At 42.5% G+C, this 18,744-nt stretch overlaps 1 protein-coding gene across 1 annotated transcript; it reads left to right on the forward strand.

The window, feature by feature from the left end:
* The first annotated feature begins 43 nt into the window (after positions 1-43).
* On the forward strand, positions 44-13,406 carry LOC139551765 (crk-like protein). Its single transcript, XM_071363091.1, has 3 exons — positions 44-1,400; positions 1,919-2,387; positions 11,360-13,406. Exons 1-3 carry the CDS (start codon positions 1,090-1,092, stop codon positions 11,492-11,494), a joined length of 915 nt encoding a protein of 304 aa, XP_071219192.1. The 5' UTR covers positions 44-1,089; the 3' UTR covers positions 11,495-13,406.
* The last annotated feature ends 5,338 nt before the right edge of the window (positions 13,407-18,744 follow it).

The following is an 18,744-nucleotide window of genomic DNA, read 5'->3' on the forward strand; positions in this document are numbered from 1 at the left end:
ACTAGTTGCAACAGTCATATACACTCCGCCTATTTCTACAATTTATCTTTTTAACATATGATTTTAAACCTAACCTTAACCACAATCGTAAAGACTAAAAAGCAAATGTTTGTTTTTATTTAAAAAAATATATTAGCCCTTTTGACTTTGTGGCTGTGCTATCTAGTAGAACTCGAAAGACTGGGAGCGCACAGACCCGCCCTCTAGCCGCCATTTTTCGGTCTCGGACTCCATCAGGCAGGAGGAGTGGAGCCGAGTATAAAGAAGGGAAAGGCAATTATAGAGGGACCCTATTATTCAATTTTCCAGAGGATACAAATATACGCAACAAACTCTACATTTTTGTGGCTAGAAATGCATGCATTGGAGCGGAGTCACTATTTAGTGAATTAATTTTGGGAAGACGTGTTGCAGGCCGCCATTTTTGTTACCGCCTCAAAAGTCTGTCGGGACTCCAGAATATAATTTTTAAAATATATTTCCCCGAATCGTGCCAATGTTCGACCAAGAAATTCCAAAATTACAATTTGGGCTCCAGCGCGCAGCTATTTGCAACATTGTTTCGACATGGAGATTCGTTTAATCTAGAAGCGAGGCGACCTTTTCCGTTCTCATTTAGACAGTGACTGGATATATATTGTTTCATGAGATAGATACGATTATACTTTTTTCGGAAGAGGGAACGAAAAGGGGAACCTTGATTGAGCATTGTTGCAGCCAGGCATTCTAAATGTGTGTCACTTCTCGTAGTTTGACACCGAGATCTGCCATTTATCATTGACAATAAACGTAGAAACATTATGCTTCGAAGTTGGCTCAAGCTAGTCACAGCCTGTCTCTGAAACGCCAGGTAACGTTTCTATTGGATGTAGCTAGCTGAAACCTGCAGCCTTCGGCTAGAAATTGATTCAAGACGAGTATAGGGCGACGGCTTGCCCTGCCCTGGATCTTCAACATTTAGTTGTGAAAATCGGTTTCACATCGTTGTCTATCTAGCTTATTTGGTTAACTAGTGTATTTGTATTTATTTATTGTTTAAACTAATATATTTGTTATTTCTATTTTGAGTTAATCTAATTTAGATCAAATATGTCATCTGCACGGTTTGATTCATCGGACCGGTCCAGTTGGTATTTTGGGCCGGTGTCGCGACAGGAGGCGCAGAATAGATTACAAGGACAGAGGCATGGCATGTTTTTGGTTCGGGATTCCTCGACCTGCCCTGGCGACTATGTGCTCTCAGTATCTGAAAACTCCAAAGTGTCCCACTATATCATCAACTCCTTGCCAAGCAAGAGGTTCAAGATCGGTGACCAAGAATTCGAGCACCTCCCAGCTCTTTTGGAATTCTACAAAATCCACTACCTGGATACGACTACACTGATAGAACCTGCCCCCAGGTAAGGAACTGTCATTCATAGGCTGCACCTGCGACCACAAACCACTCAAAGGAATGCAGTTAAAAGCAATTAGGACTTAGGTTCGCAAGATATTTAGAATTTCAATTATTTGACACATTTCCTGATATGTGATTGACCTATTAGAAACCGATTCTGATGGTTGTACCCCATTTCAATCATAAACTATAGGCTACCAGGCTTATACTTAATAAGTGACCTGATTGACCTCTCTTGTAATGTCAAGTCTAACAAGGAATTGTGTAGTCCCTTCCAGTGCTAGCCGGTTTGAGTCATTGTTGCTGCATAACCATTTGAGCCTTGTCTAGTTGTATGTTCACAAAGAGGGTCACACTTTAAAAACAGTAGTGACTTCTATTTTGTGAGAGGAATGTAAATATTTCCATCTAGTCAGCTGATGGTTTCAGTAGTTCAGCAGTAAAACTTGTTAATATTATCTTGAAACAGTCTTTTGAAAATCTACATGTTAATCTGTATTTTATGCTCACCCTCCTGCCCAGGTATCCTAACACAGCGATAGGCACCGGCCCCATTCAGACGATGGGGGGCCCAGAGGACAACCTGGAGTATGTGCGAACTCTGTACGACTTCACGGGCAGCGACACTGAGGACCTGCCATTCAAAAAGGGGGAGATCCTGATCATCCTGGAGAAGCCTGAGGAGCAGTGGTGGAGCGCCAAGAGCAAGGAGGGCCGCGTGGGCATGATCCCTGTGCCCTATGTGGAAAAGCTTGTTCGACCCTCCCCTCACCCTGGCCAGCCCCCTCACAGCTCCCGCAACTCCAACAGCTATGGCATCCCAGAGCCGGCCCACGCTTACGCCCAGCCTCAGACGCCCTCGCCCCTGCCTCCTGGCACCCCTGGAGCAGTCATCACCCCCCTACCCTCCATGCAGAACGGGCCAGTCATGGCTAAGGCCATCCAGAAACGAGTGCCCTGTGCATATGACAAAACTGCCCTGGCTCTAGAGGTAGGAGTTCCTCACTTTCTGTTCTAGTATGGCTTTGTGAAGGGAGGCCTAAATGCTCCCAGTTGTCCCCTATTCTCATATTTGATTAGTTGGTTCACTATGTTGTGTACATTTTATTAGATTTAATGAGCTGGTACTGTGGAAGCTGCATTGTAGTTTGTCAGGAACTATAGCCTGCAGCCACAGTACACATTGTGCCAAATATTATGTATCAAGTCATTTAAATACAGTTGAGTTTGAGACAGTTCTGATGCAGCAAGCATATTCTGTCTTGCATCCCTCATTTTTAAGTAATCTCCTTTCCTCCCTTTTCTCCTCCTATTCTCTTCTCCTGACCAGTGGTATAGATTCCATCAATCAGTCTGTGTAGATTTTTCGTGAGGAAGCACAAAGTTGTCAGCTTTTTCTGGAGTATAAATGCTGAGGGTGGCGGTGGGTGGCTCTGAGCTCTCTGGACTCCTCTCTCTATTTGTTAAGCTCATCCTCCAGAGCCACCCGCTAGGCTTGGGCGGTATACCACATACCGGGTTATTAGGAAATAGCCACGAGGTGGTTTTTCAATGCTGTTGAAACTGTTTTTCAATACATTTCTATATGGTTAGCAACTTTTAACTTTTTAAGTAAATACCTGCAGTCAAATTGTACAATGCGTTAGGAGATAAAGCAGATCGCGTTCTTCATTTCACCTGTCACATTATTTTACATTTTGAAGCTTACTGTAGTTCCCCAGAACAGTTGAGCCAGTCATGTTTGTTTGTAAATAGCACAATGGGAGAAAGTGGGAGCAAGTGAGTCCAGCTGTGTGTGACAGGAGTGCATTTTATATTGAAAGTCAGGTTTTTTTTTTTTTCTTCAATAGAGTGATCAGGGATGTGCAACTATAGTTTATCTTCACAGAAAATATATTAGTGCAACACATTTGGCAGAAAATAGCTTCATTGTCATCAGATGCCAACAGAAGTGCAACACTATTTGGCTGGCAGCCACACAAGTAAATGAGCTTACAATGAAAAAGCAGGTTTTTTGGGGGGGGGGACACGATGCGTGGCCATCATATTTCTAATGTTTATCATAGAAAAAATGTAAACAGCTACATTTCAAAATGTTTTAGCAGAGAAAAGTAAGCTAGCTACACCCAGAAAAGTATCTACACATCAGTCAGAGCGCTGTCTTTTGATAGAATGCCCATTTGTGAATTCTCATCCGAGTGGAGTAGTGCGTCTGAAGCACAAAATTAGTTTGATGAGCAGAAATTACAATAAGAACATTTTTAGATCTGCGTGTAAACGCAGATCACCCCTTTGGATGAGTTATCTGTATAGCTGCCACTGCAGCTTGATTTCCTTGTGTTTTTTCTCCTCTGTTCGGGGACCCTCTGCTTCTCCCCTATCTTGTCAGAGCAGGCAGGCCCATTGCCCTAGTGACACCCACTTTATAAGCTGATTGACTGTTTTTGTAATTCGTTTATGTTTGCTTGCGCTCGTTAGCATATTTAGCTAGCAGCGTCCATGGAAATTCGTTATTACTTGTGCTGATTTTGTTAGCATTCTGGTAATAGGCTTTTTTGAGTTTTTGGTGACCCCATGTGTACTAAGCCGGTAATACCGTAAATCCCGGTATGAGAGAAGGACTGCATGAGAATATGAAAATCTGGATAACGCCCAACACTGGCTCCCGCTCTCCCACAGATCACCCCTGATGGTCAGGTACCCCACAGGGGGAAGCTAGGGCCGATGACATGCCAGGTGGGATTCTAACACCACTCAAACTTCATTTTTGGTCTGTTTAACCATTGAAGTCAACTCTTGATTATTCTCTGTAGACCTCTTGCTCTGAGAGAGAGAGAGAAATCCTGAGATTATTCATTAATTAGAGGGACGTGTTTTGTGAGTCAGGTCAGTTTGTTCTCATCATGTATAGCAAGGAAGTACAGTTCCCGCTCAGCCCAGTCAAAACTGTTCGCTGCTCTGGCACCCCAATGGTGGAACAAACTCCCTCACGACGCCAGGTCAGCGGAGTCAATCACCACCTTCCGGAGACACCTGAAACCCCACCTCTTTAAGGAATACCTAGGATAGGATAAAGTAATCCTTCTAACCCCCCCCCCCTTAAAAGAGTTAGATGCACTATTGTAAAGTGGTTGTTCCACTGGATATCATAAGGTGAATGCACCAATTTGTAAGTCGCTCTGGATAAGAGCGTCTGCTAAATGACTTAAATGTAATGTAAATGTAAATGTATCCTCCAGAGCAGATGGAAGGTTTGCGTTTAAATCCCCATCTGCCAGAAAGAGAGTCAGGGGTTGTGTGAATTGCACCACCACTTTCACAAACTAGAGCAAGGCTGACTAATGCCTTGGATTTACCATCCTCCCCCAGAATACAGCAGAGTTTGAGTCAGTGGAGAAAAATTGGGTATTACGATAACTTCCACCACCTTGGATTAAGTCATCTGATTTAATCATGGAAACTGCTGTGGCTCCACATCAGAATCTCTCAGCTTTTTTCCTCCTGACTCTGAATATAGTTTCCATCACACCACCTGGGGGAATGGTCACTCCTCCTAACTCAGGTGACTTATTTCATGACTTTGAATGTATTGGTTTGGTATGAACATCTGTAGGCAATGTCCAGTCTCCTTTCACCCACAGCCCTCGACTGTAGCAGTATTTGGAGATTGGAGATTAGCATATTGTCAAATGTGCTATTAGTCATAGTGCACATTTTCAGAGGGAGAGAGAGATCTGCAGCATTAGTCATCAGTAGCTAGTACTAGACCTCCACACTAAAGTAAACCATCTCTCATTTAGAGATTCTGCTCATGGTGCATCCGTGTTTCCACAGCAGGCCTCTCTCTGGTGGGTACACGTCTGTTGGGGACTTCCCCCTGGTGTTGCTGCACTGTCCTCATACACCCACTCATCATACATCCACTCTTCATACACACACTTTAAGCATTTATGAGCATGGTCTTATTTCTATTACAGCATATTGGTTGACTTATTCATATTCCATTCACCCAAGTCTGTAACATGGATAGGTTTAGGCTACTACATGATATTGTGTTAGCTTTGTGTTACACATCATCAGGTTGCTACAACCTAGCTTATGAATTAAAGTTTATAACGTAGGTGCACAGGTCTAGAGAATTTTGAATAATCAAGGTGATAGTGACACATTCAATACCGCTTTGCACACTCTTGCCTGCATCTAGCTGATCTAGGGTGTAATCATTAGTCCAACAGTGTGAGTTTCTGTTGGACAAATTCAGGTATTTTTATCTGCTTTCTGTTTGCTTTTGTTTAAGAAACATTTTTCAACAGAATCAGCGGAATGAATACACCCCTGATCACACGCAAACACAGTTCACTTTCATAGCAGCCACATAAAAACAGCATGATCACTTTGCTCATTGTGTATATATAATTCCTTTTCGCAACTACACTGAACAAAAAATTAAAATATTTTACAAAGTTACACTTCATATAAGGAATTCAGTCAATTGAAATAATTTCATTAGGCCCACCTCTATGGATTTCATTTGACTGGGAATACAGATATTTATCTGTTGGTACCTTTAAAAATAAGTAGGGGCGTGGATCAGAAAACCAGTCATTATCTGGTGTGACCACCATTTGCCTCATGCAGCGCAACACATCTCCTTCGCATAGAGTTGATCAGGCTGTTGATTGTGACCTGTGGAAAGTTGTCCCACTCCTGATCAATGTCTGTGCAAAGTTTCTGGATATTGGCGGGAACTGGATCACGTTGTCGTACATGTCGATCCAGAGCATCTCAAACATGCTCAATGGGTGACTTGTCTGGTGAGTATGCAAGCGTCCTTGTGACGTGGGGCCGTGCATTATTATGCTGAAAAATGAGGTGATGTCGGCGGATGAATGGCACGACAATGGGCCTCAGGATCTCGTCACAGTATCTCTGTGCATTCAGTATGCCATCGATAAAATGCAATTGTGTTTCGTTGTCCGTAGCTCATGTCTGCCAATACCATAACCCCACTGCCACCATGGGGCACTCTTTTCACAACGTTGACATCAAGACCCTGGCGAGGACGACGAGTACACAGATGAGCTTCCCTGAGATGGTTTCTGACAGTTCGTGCAAAACATTTTCAGTTGTGCAAACCCACAGTTTCATCAGCTGTCCAGGTGGCTGGTCTAAGACGATCCTGCAGATGAAGAAGCTGGATCTGGAGGTTCTGGGCTGGCGTGGTTACACGTGGTCTGCTGTTGTGATGCCGGATGGATGTACTGCCAAATTCTCTGTAGAGAAATTAACATTAAATTCTTTGGCAACAGCTCTGGTGGACATTCCTGCAGTCATGCCAATTTCACGCTCCCTGAACTTGAGACACCTGTGTTGTGACGCAACTGCACATTTTAGTGGCCTTTTTTTGCCCCCCGCACAAGGTGCACCTGTGTAATGATCATGCCGTTTAGTCAAATTCTGGGCATGCCACCCCTGTCAGGTGGCTGGTATATCTTGGCAAAGGAGAAATGCTCACTAACAGGGTTGTAAACAAATTTGTGCACAACATTTGAGAGAAATTAGATTTTTGTGAGTATGGAACATTTCTGCGATCTTTTATGTCAGCCCATGTAACATGGGACCAACACTTTTTACTTGTTGGTTTTATGTATTTGTTCAGTATATAGTACCAGTCAAAAGTTGACACACCTACTCATTCCAGGGGTTTTCTTTATTGTTACTATTTTCTACATTGTAGAATAATAGTGAAGACATCAAAACGATGAAATAACACGTATGAAATCATGTAGGAACCAAAAAAGTGTTAAACATATCAAAATATATTTGAGATTCTTCAAATTAGCCACCCTTTGCCTTGACAGCTTTGTGTACTCTTGGCGTTCTCTCAACCAGCTTCATGAGGTAGTCACCTGGAATGCATTTCAATTAACAGGTGTGCCTTGTTAAATGTTAATCTGTGGAATTTCTTTCCTTAATGCGTTTGAGCCAATCAGTTGTGTTGTGACAAGGTACAGGTGGTATACAGAAGATAGCTCTATTTGGTAAAAGACCATGTCCATATTATGGCTAGAAAAGGTCAAATAAGCAAAGAGAAATGACAGTCCATCATTACTTTAAGACATTACTTTAAGACAGGTCACTCAATCTGGAAAATTTCAAGAACTTTGAAAGTTTCTTCAAGTTCCGTTGCAAAAATCATCAAGCTCTTTTGGTTCCAACTGCCATGTCTTTGTGAGAAGCAGAGTAGGTGAACAGAGGATCTCCGCATGTGTGGTTCCCACCGTGAAGCATGGAGGAGATGGGGGTGCTTTGCTGGTGACACTGTCAGTGATTAACCAGCATGGCTACCACAGCATTCTGCAGAGATGCTCCATCCCATCTTTTTTGGTCTTATAGGCTGACCACACCGCTCGTGTCGCGTGTGCGAGCGTTGCAAAATCATTTTAGAAATCTATGTTATTCAATTTTTGCACCCACACTGTTCGCACATGCCATCTCCTCATTGGTAATACCCACGTGGGTGATTGAAAGACGAACTGTGTTGCCGGTTGTCGTGGTAATACTATGAAAGTTTAGATGCCAATCACCATATAAGTTAAACGATGAAATAGCCTGGGAAGAGGAGAGATGACTAGAAACGATTCGGTTGACCATTTTATGTGTGGATTAATTGTTGGAGTAGAGGACCTTGTGCATTTCAGGTAAAATAACAACCTAATGTTTATATCCCAGGGCAAATTAGCTAGCAACAGCAAGCTAGCTAAATAGGACAAATTAGCTAACAAGTGCAAGCTAACTAGCTAAATTGCCATGAATGTTTAATGCTTTTTGACCTGTCCCCAAATTAATGTCATTGGTTCTGAGTTTGTTTTGATATTTTAACCTGCGTGTCGTGATCGTGTTTGGTGTAGGGGAACAAAATACATTTATGCACGATGGCGCATGTGCGCAGCAGGTTTGGGTTCTGTGTTACGATTTGTTTTTCAACAGGACAATGACCCAAAACACACCTCCAGGCTGTGTAAGGGCTATTTGGTCAAGAAGGAGCCTGCTGGAGTGCTGCATCAGATGACCTGGCCTCCACAATCTTTAAAAAAATATGTATTTCACAATTTTTCTGATATTCACTTAGACGTATGGTCCTCCCTAGGGCTGTACCTGACCAAACCCCCCCCCCCCCCCCCCCCGCCAACTTCTTTCAACCAATCGATTTAGCCAACGTGTATTTTTCCATATAAAGACACACCCCTATGTGTTTTAATAACATCAACTATATGTAGGCTACTGCGCTTGTCTGATGCATTAAGCACATTAAGCACACTGTGATTAAATAATTAAGACGCACAATTGATTCGAGGGAGCCAGAGATCAAGAGCCTAACCAGAATTTTTCCCGAACCACCTTCTGCTGGCTTTCACAGATTCTGGCACTATTCTTCCGAAGTTGCCGGTAATAGTCTACACCAGGGGTTGGCAACCTTTTCCATTTGGAGTGCCAATTTATCTTGTCAATTCTATCGATCTGCGTGCCAGTTATGTTTTTCATATGCACATTTTCGTGGATTAGTTTATTTTATGATAGTCTTCGTATCTCAGTCATTGTCATGTGATTCAATGAAATTCTATGAAAATTATGCAAATCTGAAAGTAACTTCTATTGCCAACTTTGTAAAAAATATCCTAGATAAAGCCAACAAATAAAAACATTGCAGCCTGACGGTAGAAAATATCCTGATTTTGAAAATAAATAACTTTGGCTACTCATGGCTTGTCTGCAAGGAACTTGAAACATTTGTATCAACTTGGTCCAGCCTTAAGCTTGTGCTAACAAACTTGCAACATTGTATAAAATATTCTGGACCCTCAGTTAACCATGCTGGTGAGCTCCGGATAGGCACAGCTGTAGGCTATTTGCGTACAGGATAAGAAGTAATCAGGTATTTTCTGACGTTTCCACCCACTGGATCACAGCATTACATTTGTTTTCTCTTTCACACAGTGGTTATTGAAAGGGAGAGAGCTGGAACAATTTTTCAAATAGGCTACATTAAGGAACTATTGTCAATGGATGTAAACACAGACTTTGTTTACTTGCTGTTTGAGGTGAAGATAAAAATGACTTTGAGAGGCTCCACAGCTCAGTAGTGCTGAGTTAAGACAGTCAATACTACATTTGCACGCAGGCCTGGTAGCCTAGGCCTACTTCTGAGTAGTCAGGTGCACCTTACTCAACATTGACAGGAACGCTCTAAACAAAACACAATGAATAAATTGACAACTCGTAAATGGATTGAAATTAACCAAAATTTGTTTCTCACAAGTGTAGCCTAGGTTGCGCGCGCTGTAAACGTGTCAACTCCAAAAATGAGAACGCTAAAAGACTGTAATAATATATTGAATGCAATAACAGAAATTACAGTTACCAAACATTGTAGATTAAAAATTATGTGAATTAACAGTAAATATGATACTGGTGTGGCATCCCCGAGGCCTCCACAGTGGATTAGTCCACTGAGATAGGTGTCAATCAAGACAAAAAAATTCTCGCTCGACCAAACAATCGACCAGTCAACTAAATTGGGTCAGCCCTAGTCCTCTGAGGAGCCTCCACTGGTCCATATGTGTAAAGTGTTTTGTTATTAGTCTTTTACACTTCATCTATCTCTTTCTGTCTCTTTTTTTTTCTAGTCTTCTCATCGCTCGCTCACTCTCTTTTCCTCTCACACACTCACTAATGTGATCTCTTTCACTCTCTGAATTGCTTAGAGTAGGTCATTTCCTACAGCAGAAACCTACAATTTAGCAGCAGTCTATTTTGGGGCCTATCTGCTTCCGGAAACAAAGTCATTATTCTAACTCCATCTGAAGGGAGGAATATACCCTGTAATCTACCACCCACTCTTACAGAGAGGCTTACTGAAATCTGGTTATTACTAAGGTATATTACTTTAGTAATATACTATTACTAAATATATTAAAGTTATTCTTAACATAATTTACATTGTAATGATAAGGACCATTTGCAAAATCAGTTTAGGAAAATTGTATCACCACACAACAGAATCATTTCTGATATGAAGAAAGTGCTAGTAGCCTACACATTGGGATTTTACACAGTGGTTATGCAGGACCACATTCACCTACTAAAGCTTTTTGGTTGACCTGACCCAATTCACATAGAAATGTGATTTATAGATCTGTCATTCTTCATTGAAAGCAAGTCTTAAGAAGCAGGAGATCTGTTCTATGTACTCTATTTCTATGCTTCCTGTTTTTAAATTTCGTTTTTACTTCTTTTACTTTCGGTTTTTGTACACCAATATATTTCAGTGGTTTATATGGTACAATGGTTCTCTACACTATACATTGTTTTGTTTTGTCACATAAACTGAAATTAAGCATACTATTATAATTTTAGCAACCGGGAAATGATGGAGCGATTTGTGCATATTGCACCTTTTTAAATGTTGACTAGATTAACATGTTCTTTCACTATGCAAGAAGAGCATGCGTTGATTACAAATGGCAGTATTAAAGCTGAGGAATTTGTCTGAAGGATTATGGATTGCAGATAGGTCTGGATGACTTCAATGTCCATGAAGCCTCATCTGATCTAATCTTTCTGCAACAACATCTAGAGCCTTCCCTCCACTTTCAGGTTTTAATCTTCCTCTTAACAATGCCAACTTTCCGCATTTAATCCTGAGTAAATAGCATGTGGTCTGCAGTTTGGGGTCACGCACAGTGTCACAAAGCATACACTTTATGGCTTTCTGCTCAGCCTGTCATAACCATAGTACAGTGTCAAATACATGAAGGGTTGGCCAAATCACTTTTTCAATGAGTCAGTCGGTACTTTGTTAACATGTGATGGCTGCTGTTGGCACTTATCTTAAATTTTACACCCCATTTTTCTGTGTTATTAAGGAAAACTCTTCTAATGCCATGCTCCATTTCTCCTCAGGTGGGTGATATAGTCAAAGTGACGAGGATGAACATCAGCGGTCAGTGGGAGGGAGAGGTAAATGGCCGGAGAGGTCTCTTCCCCTTCACCCACGTCAAAATAATAGACCCCCTGAATCCAGATGAGTGTGAATGACCTGGACCCCAACCAACCCTTCCACAGTGACACCCAAAATGCTGGCTGTCTCCACCCCGCCCGCCAGTGTCACCACGGTTACGCGCTTGCCTGCTTGAGGCTATACCGCAGCGCTCCCTGTTATTGTCACGCCAACCATCGTGCAGCTTCCTGACTGTTTACAGCTACAGACTTAACTAAACTCCTACATCCCCAACTTGGTTACAGTTTGGTCTGTGGTTTTTGCCTTCATGTCCTTTAATGTGTGTTGCCATGGCTCCCACGACGCCATGTCTTACCTGGTCATTTTTTTTATTTGATATTTTGTTACATTTGATTACTTAGGAATTTGTTGAGAGCTTGCTTGTGTGTTTCGTGTTGTGGATGGGAGGAGGTTAATGTAAAAAAAGAAGGGGGGAAGAGAGTGAAAGGTGACTGAACATCACATGAACTGACTGAGGTCAGGAGAGCAAAGGCATAGAGGGCTTCAGGTGTGGCCTGAGGTTAGAAGCAGCCAGTTAACTGTCTCTCACCAAACAATCATTCACTGTTGTACCTTAACCACAGCCACACATACACACCGGTAGACCATTACTTGTTTAGGGCAACTGCTGTGTGTGTGTGAGGATCAGTCTCTTTTCAGCTCAGCTTGTGTCAGACAGGGACAGGAGGACAAGCCCACATGGATCCTGCCTTGTGGAATAGCCCACAGCCTCAGTGACATGAACCTAGTCGACAGAGTTCCCTTATTTATGTTTTCCCAAGACAACATGTGAAATGGCCATGTGTGATGACATCTTTTTGTATTATTTGTGCCAGAAATTCAGGAGTTCTGCAAGGTGTTTGTCATAGTGTAAATGCATGGCTGTGACCAGGCTATAGCCAATGTTATAAGATGGCTTATAAATACTTTTGAGGGGTAAGGGCTTTTCTATGAGACAGATGCCTCCTGCATCCAATGATATGGGTCATGGGAGGCGGGCAAAGGTTTCATCCAGCCAATGACACCCCATCAATACCTTTCACTGAAAATGCAACTTTCGCACAAGCAATCCTTTCCTGTTCTCTCTCTCTCCAAGTTCCCTAAGGTGGTGATTGGTTACACTTCTGTCTTGCTTGTAGACGGTGTTGAATGTCGAGCACAGGTTCTGGGCAGAAAACATGGTTGTCTTTGGTATGTCTGTTGTGATGCCAGAGCTGTCCTGCTCTCAGGTGTGTGTGTGTGTGCACGGGCTGATAAAGTGCTCTACTAGATCTCTGCTGTAAAGAAGAAAAGACTTACCCTTGCTGTTCTCTCCCTGAGTGCTTTCCCTCAATCCCCCTGAGCTTTTTCATTGGGTAGAGTAATACCATTGTACAGCTATCAATCGTGTCCCAACTGTACTGTTTTTGTTTATTATGTTAGCCAGCTGTTAGACTGAAAATTAGACCGAAGGTCGCTTTCTAAAAAGGGAGAAAAAATGCCTGTTGGTGGCCTCTGCATGACTTCTTGGCCTTGAGTTTTTTCTTCCTGGTCAAATGCTGCTTTGTCACTTCTAATTTCCTCAAAGTATGAATTAGACTTTTTTTTTATTATTTTTTTTACATTATCTGTGGAATAAATCCTTTCAAATGTAGTTTGGATTTCCTTGTCCAACCTCCCATATTAACCCATCTGATTAAGCAATACACCAATCCTAATTATTGTTTTTGTTAGGTGAAGACGTTTTCAACCTGCTTCAGATTTTTTTCAAGGCATTAAAGGTATTACTGTGCTTTTCCCCTCGTGTTTAAGAGAGCCTCCATGTTGTATTCTTAATTCAAAATGAAAAATTGTGCCTTTTTATTTTCTTATACCATTTACATGTGTTAATATTTCCCATGGTTAACACCCGTGCTGGTATGACCCTTTATGTACAGAACAAGGCAATAAAATGTACATCTACTTCTTTAAGTTGCTCTGACGTCTTTCTTATGAGATGGGAATACGAATGCCCCAAATAAGTCTCCTGCTCAGCATAGATGGGGTGGGGGGTGTGTACGTTAAAGTGGAACAGGAGAGGAGTGGGATGTTTTTGCTCTCTGCTTCATTTCTGTCAGTTCCAGTTTTGATTGTGGCTGTGCCCAGGAGAAAGGAAGCAATTAATTAATGTTAATGAAGTGCTAATAAAAGAAAGCTTGCACACACAGCTCTGACCTAGAGAGAGACACTTTTAAAGGGCCAGGTTTAGTCTCTTTTCTCCTTACATGACCGGTATCCAAATATGTACATTTAGGTCTACTGCATGCAATGCAGTCATCTGAGGTTTCAGGTTAATAGGGTATACTTTTGGAAACGTACTCCATTCATTCAATATCAGCTTAGTTTGGGCATTGTAAAACTATACTGAACAAAAATATAAATGCAACATTTTCAAGTTAGTTCATAGAAGAAAATCAGTCAATTGAAATGAATTATTTATGCCCTAATCTATGGATTTCACATGACTGGGCAGGGGTAGGCCTGGGAGGGCATAGCCCCCCCCCCCACCCAATTGGGAGACAAGCTCAGCCACTCCGAATAAGTTTTTCCCCACAAAATGGATTTATTACAGACAGAAATACTCCTCAGTTTCATCAGCTGCCCTGGTGGCTGGTCTCAGACGATCCCGCAGACAGTGACCTGTATTCATGGACGCAAAGGGATGCCAGGCTACCTGCCCCCCCACAAAAAATACAAATTATGTAAAATAATTTATCTTTTGTCTCTGTGTTTCAGAATTTTCCTTCAATTTGCAAGAGGCTGAATGTATCTCACAAGCGAAAGCATCTGAGCGAGCGAAACAGCGCCCCTCTGTCTCTCTACGTGTAGGCCATCTATCTATCTCATACTGTCTGGTCCAAACGAGTATGACATTGTTGTCACCCATAGCATTGAATGCAAGGGAAGCCAGTGAGCATTTGGCCTCCCTTGACAAAAAAAGTATGCAAAAATAGCCAATCATCGTTGAGCTAGACTGAGCGAGCTCAACTGTGAATGGTCCTGGCGAAAGAAAGAAAAAAAGTGTTTGGGGAAGCCAGCTTGGATTTGGCGTCTCTTCTATCAAATCGCTTTGAGAGCATACGTCATTAACAGAAACAACTTATGTTGTTGCATCTCATTGTCTTGTTCTCAGATGGCTAGCTAGCTAAAATGGTCTCTTTCCTAAATTAGCCATGGTTGGAGATAGGGATTTGGACTTGTAGTTTTACTTAATTCTCCGTACTGGCCAATGATTATAACGGTGATTCTGATCCAACCATAAATTCATACATTGTTGTGCCCCTGACCTGAATGGATGGAAGTACAATATGTAGCTAGATGTAGAAGGCTAATGTTAACTAACATTGCCCATAATTGGAAGTTAGGCTAGTGAGCAAGCATTTTAGCCAGGTAGTCTAGGACAACAAAAAATACAAGTGTGTACTGTCATAGACCGCTTCGTCAACATGAAAGAGAGGAAGATGGCATTGGCGTTTCTCTACAAGTAGGGTGAGTCAACATGTTTTTCTACTTGCATGAACGCATGCGCAAGCACACAAACAGAAATCAGAACCATGGACAGCCACATCATATTTAGCTTATGTTGATTGGACTAAATCATTTTTGGTATATTTTAGTTGTCACTGTATTAGACTAAGCAGAGGTGATTTGATGATGTTGAAATGTTGAAGTTGAAATGGTGTTGGAATAGTGGAGGCAGCTCCTGTTTTCTTTGTGACTTGCAGTAACTCTCTGGTTCTAAATCAATAGTTGTTTAGTGGTCTGAAAATGTCTGAAACATTAACTTGCTTGACCATGCTGTAGGTCATGTAACTGTCTATTACATGCGATATGTGTCATGAACTTCACCGGACAGAGGTTGCTATCCCGTTTTGTGATAAAACAAGGGTGTGGTTGAATTTATTCTGTCTCTGTCTTCTCATTGTCTCGGCCTTTAGGCCTATATATCACAGACACAAGGCATATGAATTAACAGCAAACAACGCAATTATTACACACAACACGTAAGTTGTAATATGGCTTTGGGGTTGGGTACGCAGATGAGCATCTCTGAGACGGTTTCTGACAGTTTGTACAGAAATTCTACAGTTTCATCAGCTGTCCGGGTGGCTGGTCTCAGACGATCCCACAGGTGAAGAAGCCGGATGTGGAGGTCCTGGGCTGGCGTGGTTACACGCCAGCCCAGGACTGGCGTGTAAGGCCGGTTGGATGTACTGCCAAATTCTGTACCTTATGGTCTGGTGAACATTCCTGCAGTCATCATGCCAATTGCACGCTCCCTCAAAACTTGAGACGTCTGTGGCATTGTGTTGTGTGACAGAACTGCACATTTTAGAGTGGCCTTTTATTGTCCACAGCACAAGGTGCACCTGTGTAATGATCATGCTATTTAATCAGCTTCTTGATATGCCACACCTGTCAGGTGGATGGATTATCTTGGCAAAGGAGAAATGCTCACTAACAGGGATGTAAACAGATTTGTTCACAACATTTGAGAGGAATAAGATTTTTGTGCTTATGGGACATTTCTGGCATCTTTTGTTTCAGCTCATGAAACATGTGACCAATACTTTACATGTTGCCTTTATATTTTTGTTCAGTACATCTTTTTGTAAGGTCTTCATGGTGAGAAAGAAGATTGTGGTCTGTGTTGAAGGAGGGAAGAGCTTGACTTATCTGGCCTGTTGGTATGGAAACCACCATGGCACCCAGCCTCGACTAGGCTATTCGTAGACTTTGTCCAACAAGTCAGATGATAAAAAAACATGCCCTCCATAGTGTGGTCTTTGGAGATTTCATTACACAACAGAGGTGCATTGCACATCTGTGTCTATATCCACTCATCTTCCAGTATCTCTTCACACTTGATTGAGTGGCTGACTCCTGCTTCTAGCAGTCTATGTGGTATATTCTACTCTTTGAGCTCAGCGTTTGTCATCTCCAGCCACTGCAGCCCAGGCTGACTGGAGGGCCACAGATGCTCGCAATGATACGCAAGAACAGGTGCATACGAGCAGAGTGCTCAACTACGGCCAACTCTGGGGTTACCACCGCCAATGGGTGTCTCGCAGACAAAGTGGCACTACACTGGCGGCGATATAAATAAGGCCATTACGTAACTGTTTCTAGGCCCGTATGCTTCTGAAATAAATGATACAGTAGTCTAGATGTAACTGCATACACAAAAGGGCATTGTTTTACCCCAAATTTGAAGCTGTTGTGTTCCTCTTTCTCCCAGCCTCCCCTATTGCTCCTTCCTCTTCAGGTATGGGCCCCCATTTGATCGCATGGACTTCTACCCGCTGCTCCACTCCAGCCAAGCTTTTTCAGGTACATGTAGACTTCTCTACATTCTCGCCCATGCCACAAAGTACCGAAATCAGACCAACCTGCATCATCTTCTGTCCTATTTAGCTTCCAACACAAAATGTCAGGTTAAATTAGAGTCATTAAAAGCTAACTTGATGTATTCATTTAGACTGTTGTGGCTTCAATGGTACTTCCTGAAATGAATCAGGCTGTGTAGCACGAGGTCGATACAGGCCTCTCTCCATTCCATTAGCAGCTCACCCCCAAGCTATCTGTTGGTGGCTGCCATGTTGGAGTGTTGAACCCATAGTGATGCGTGTAACCCTGGGAGCTGTGAAAGAGAAGGCAGGCTCTATCTTCTCTACAATGTGTATATGCTAAGTAGTGGAGCAGGATGCAATTCTGTGGCAGTCTAGATAGGTTAATGAGTCAGCATTGATTGGCTTTGTAAATGCTAGTGTTTACCCAATCCATATATTCTTTTGGCTATTTTCAGTGTGTGTGTGTGCATGTATGTGTGTGTGCATTGGTTTGTGTGGGTGTTAGTGTGTGTGTGAGAGAGGAGATGCTCCCTGACTTTCTTCAACCTCAAACAGAGAAAGGGAAGTCTTTGTGGCATGCCTCTCCTATGTTATGTTCTCTCCCTGTGATGGCCTTTCCTCAACTCTGCTTGGTCAGTCACGTCTTCCTCTCTGTCGCCTCATCTCCCCTCTGGTCCATCCATTTGTCCTGTCCGGGGAAAGGAATCCGATTTTCTCCTTGGTTGACTTGCTCAAATGCAGCAGAAAGCACTGAATGAATGATGAGCCTATTTTTAGCCAGTTTTCATTAGTCACGGACAGCTGAACTTATGGCCAGCTCAGGCTCTTGTCAGGCTAGGAACAGCTAAAACAGATTTTTAATTGGCACACTGGTCCTGGAGTATCACAACCACTGTCTGTACTCAAGCAGCTGCAGTGGTGTAAAGTACTGAAGTAAAAATACTTTAAAGTACTACTTAAGTAGTTTTTTGGAGTATCTGTACTTTACTATTTACAGTGGGGAGAACAAGTATTTGATACACTGACGATTTTGCAGGTTTTCCTACTTACAAAGCATGTAGAGGTCTGTAATTTTTATCATAGGTACACTTCAACTGTGAGAGAAGGAATCTAAAACAAAAATCCAGAAAATCACATTGTATGATTTTTAAGTAATTAATTTGCATTTTATTGCATGACATAAGTATTTGATACATCAGAAAAGCAGAACTTAATATTTGGTACAGAAACCTTAGTTTGTAATTACAGAGATCATACGTTTACTGTAGTTCTTGACCAGGTTTGCACACACTGCAGCAGGGATTTTGGCCCACTCCTCCATACAGACCTTCTCCAGATCCTTCAGGTTTCGGGGCTGTCGCTGGGCAATACGGACTTTCGGCTCCCTCCAAAGATTTTCTATTGGGTTCAGGTCTGGAGACTGGCTAGGCCACTCCAGGACCTTGAGATGCTTCTTACGGAGCCACTCCTTAGTTGCCCTGGCTGTGTGTTTCGGGTCGTTGTCATGCTGGAAGACCCAGCCACGACCCATCTTCAATGCTCTTACTGAGGGAAGGAGGTTGTTGGTCAAGATCTCGCGATACATGGCCCCGTCCATCCTCCCCTCAATACGGTGCAGTCGTCCTGTCCCCTTTGCAGAAAAGCATCCCCAAAGAATGATGTTTCCACCTCCATGCTTCACGGTTGGGATGGTGTTCTTGGGGTTGTACTCATCCTTCTATTCCTCCAAACACGGCGAGTGGAGTTTAGAGCAAAAAGCTCTATTTTTGTCTCATCAGACCACATGACCTTCTCCCATTCCTCCTCTGGATCATCCAGATGGTCATTGGCAAACTTCAGACGGGCCTGGACATGCGCTGGCTTGAGCAGGGGGACCTTGCGTGCGCTGCAGGATTTTAATCCATGACGGCATAGTGTGT

Source organism: Salvelinus alpinus, chromosome 24 (assembly GCF_045679555.1).
Source record: "Salvelinus alpinus chromosome 24, SLU_Salpinus.1, whole genome shotgun sequence".
Taxonomy (NCBI): Eukaryota; Metazoa; Chordata; class Actinopteri; order Salmoniformes; family Salmonidae; genus Salvelinus; species Salvelinus alpinus.